The sequence below is a fragment of the Lottia gigantea genome (genome assembly GCF_000327385.1).
Source record: "Lottia gigantea unplaced genomic scaffold LOTGIsca_31, whole genome shotgun sequence".
Classification (NCBI taxonomy): Eukaryota; Metazoa; Mollusca; class Gastropoda; family Lottiidae; genus Lottia; species Lottia gigantea.
Window position 1 is genome coordinate 643,106 of NW_008709027.1, and position 1,823 is coordinate 644,928.

Consider the following 1,823-nt stretch of genomic DNA (forward strand, 5'->3'; position numbering starts at 1 on the left):
GCTCCACTGAGTTTTGTATTATGCATAGCTATAGATAGGTGTGTAGAGTGGCTGTTTATAAAATACCGGTTTTATCATACGTGTGATCGATATCGCGAAGAACGTCTAGTTTCTGGGATATATAGGCTTTATATGGAATTATGTGAGTGTCCGTCCGTATAACTTTGCCTTGACCAATGTAAAATTAAAGTGGAAAGGATTAAAGTTGTTTATTGTTTGTCGAGGTCAAACTACCCGCTAGCTTACTGCTTCATAAATTAACATACTTAAATATATATTTATATTGATCGATCTTACTCATAGCTAACCGGGACTTCAAGCAACATGGTTGACGATAATTTTAACTAGAAACATCATAGTAGACTGTAGAAGAATTCAGTGATAAATATTTCGATTTCGCAGTACGGATTAGGATTATTGTGTCGAGAAAATGGCGTCGTCAACAGGGCGAATGAAACTATATGATATCAACGAGAATAAAAGAGAGGACACGGAATATTATCGAACAGTCGAGGAAGGTAGAGCACCGGATTCCTTTCCATGTGGACACGTGCTATGTCATCACTGTATGAGAGAATTTATCAAACCAAAGATGACGAAAATAACCTGTCCGGTTTGTAGTTATAGTACTGATGTAAATGTACCAGTAGATAACTACTCCTTAGCATATGCTGAGGATGAACTGCCCAACATCACTCTCATGTCAAATTTTGACAATGTTGTCAAGAAATTTAATGGAATAAATAACACTTTACGGAGGTTAAAGCAAGAAAATGTCCAGTCCAGAAGTATGGCTATGACATATACTAATAATCACTGTGATAACTGTCATGAACAACATGGAACTTTAAAAGTTCTTCAAGAATTCAATCAATTAACAGTGCAACATGAAAGGCCCATAGGGTGGAATCCTTATTTTTATAGATTAATGCAAGGTCATGTTGTTACATCTTTCTATAGTAAAGTGAATTCCGCTTGTATCTGTGTACCTTGTTCATATAAAGAACTCAGAGACAGTCAAAAATTTAAAGAATTGGAATTCATGCCAGATAGAGAAGCCATTGCTCGACCAGAAACTACCCTTGCAGAAGTGGGTAAAATCATTGCCAGAGATATTGCCCCAGTTATGTGTCTGCAAGGTAAAAATGTTATAGAAATTGATCATAAAATCCGATTGAGAGAGCGAGCTGATAGATTTGATTTCTTTGATACGACGGATACAATAGAACATATGGTTAAGCAGCAAGAAGAAAGTATTATTAGAGCGGCTAGTAAACAAATCCAAGATACAGGACGGTTATATCATGTTCACGACAGTAGTGAGATTACATACAATAAAGATGAAACAGAACTATAATTTAACTGTTCTGGAATAAATCTTTCTTCCTTGTGTTGTGCTGTGCTAAAAATTCTGGATTAATTGGAATAATGTTTGATTGGAATAGTAGAATTTATTAGATTATATTCTGGAGAGTGATAGTTGATAAGTTTAAACGTGATGTGCTGATATAACAATCATTCAAACTAGGATAATCCTATATGACTAATCCCACAAAAGAGTGTTATATGAATAAAAGGATTTATGTGGCTTGCATAATAAGACTTATATTATAATAGAGTTGCAATAGGATATTAGTGACGATCTTAGTATCGTTGGAGGTGTTTAGTATATATACATTTTTAAATAGATTAGCATAATCTCTATGGTTTTATTATCATTTTAGATAAGATGAAATACTAAATACTGTCAAAGGCAGGCGCCTTATTTGCTCCCATGTTATTTTATTTTTATACTCTTGGTTTTTTGTAGGTTTTATTAACTG

The 1,823-nt window shown here is 34.1% G+C and overlaps 1 protein-coding gene across 1 annotated transcript; it reads left to right on the top strand.

Moving 5' to 3' along the window:
• Positions 1–430: 430 nt before the first annotated feature.
• On the top strand, positions 431–1,357 carry LOTGIDRAFT_161808 (hypothetical protein; the record flags this gene model as incomplete). The annotated part of the gene is made up of 1 exon (XM_009057704.1): positions 431–1,357. One exon carries the CDS (start codon positions 431–433, stop codon positions 1,355–1,357), a length of 927 nt encoding a protein of 308 aa, XP_009055952.1.
• Positions 1,358–1,823: the final 466 nt, after the last annotated feature.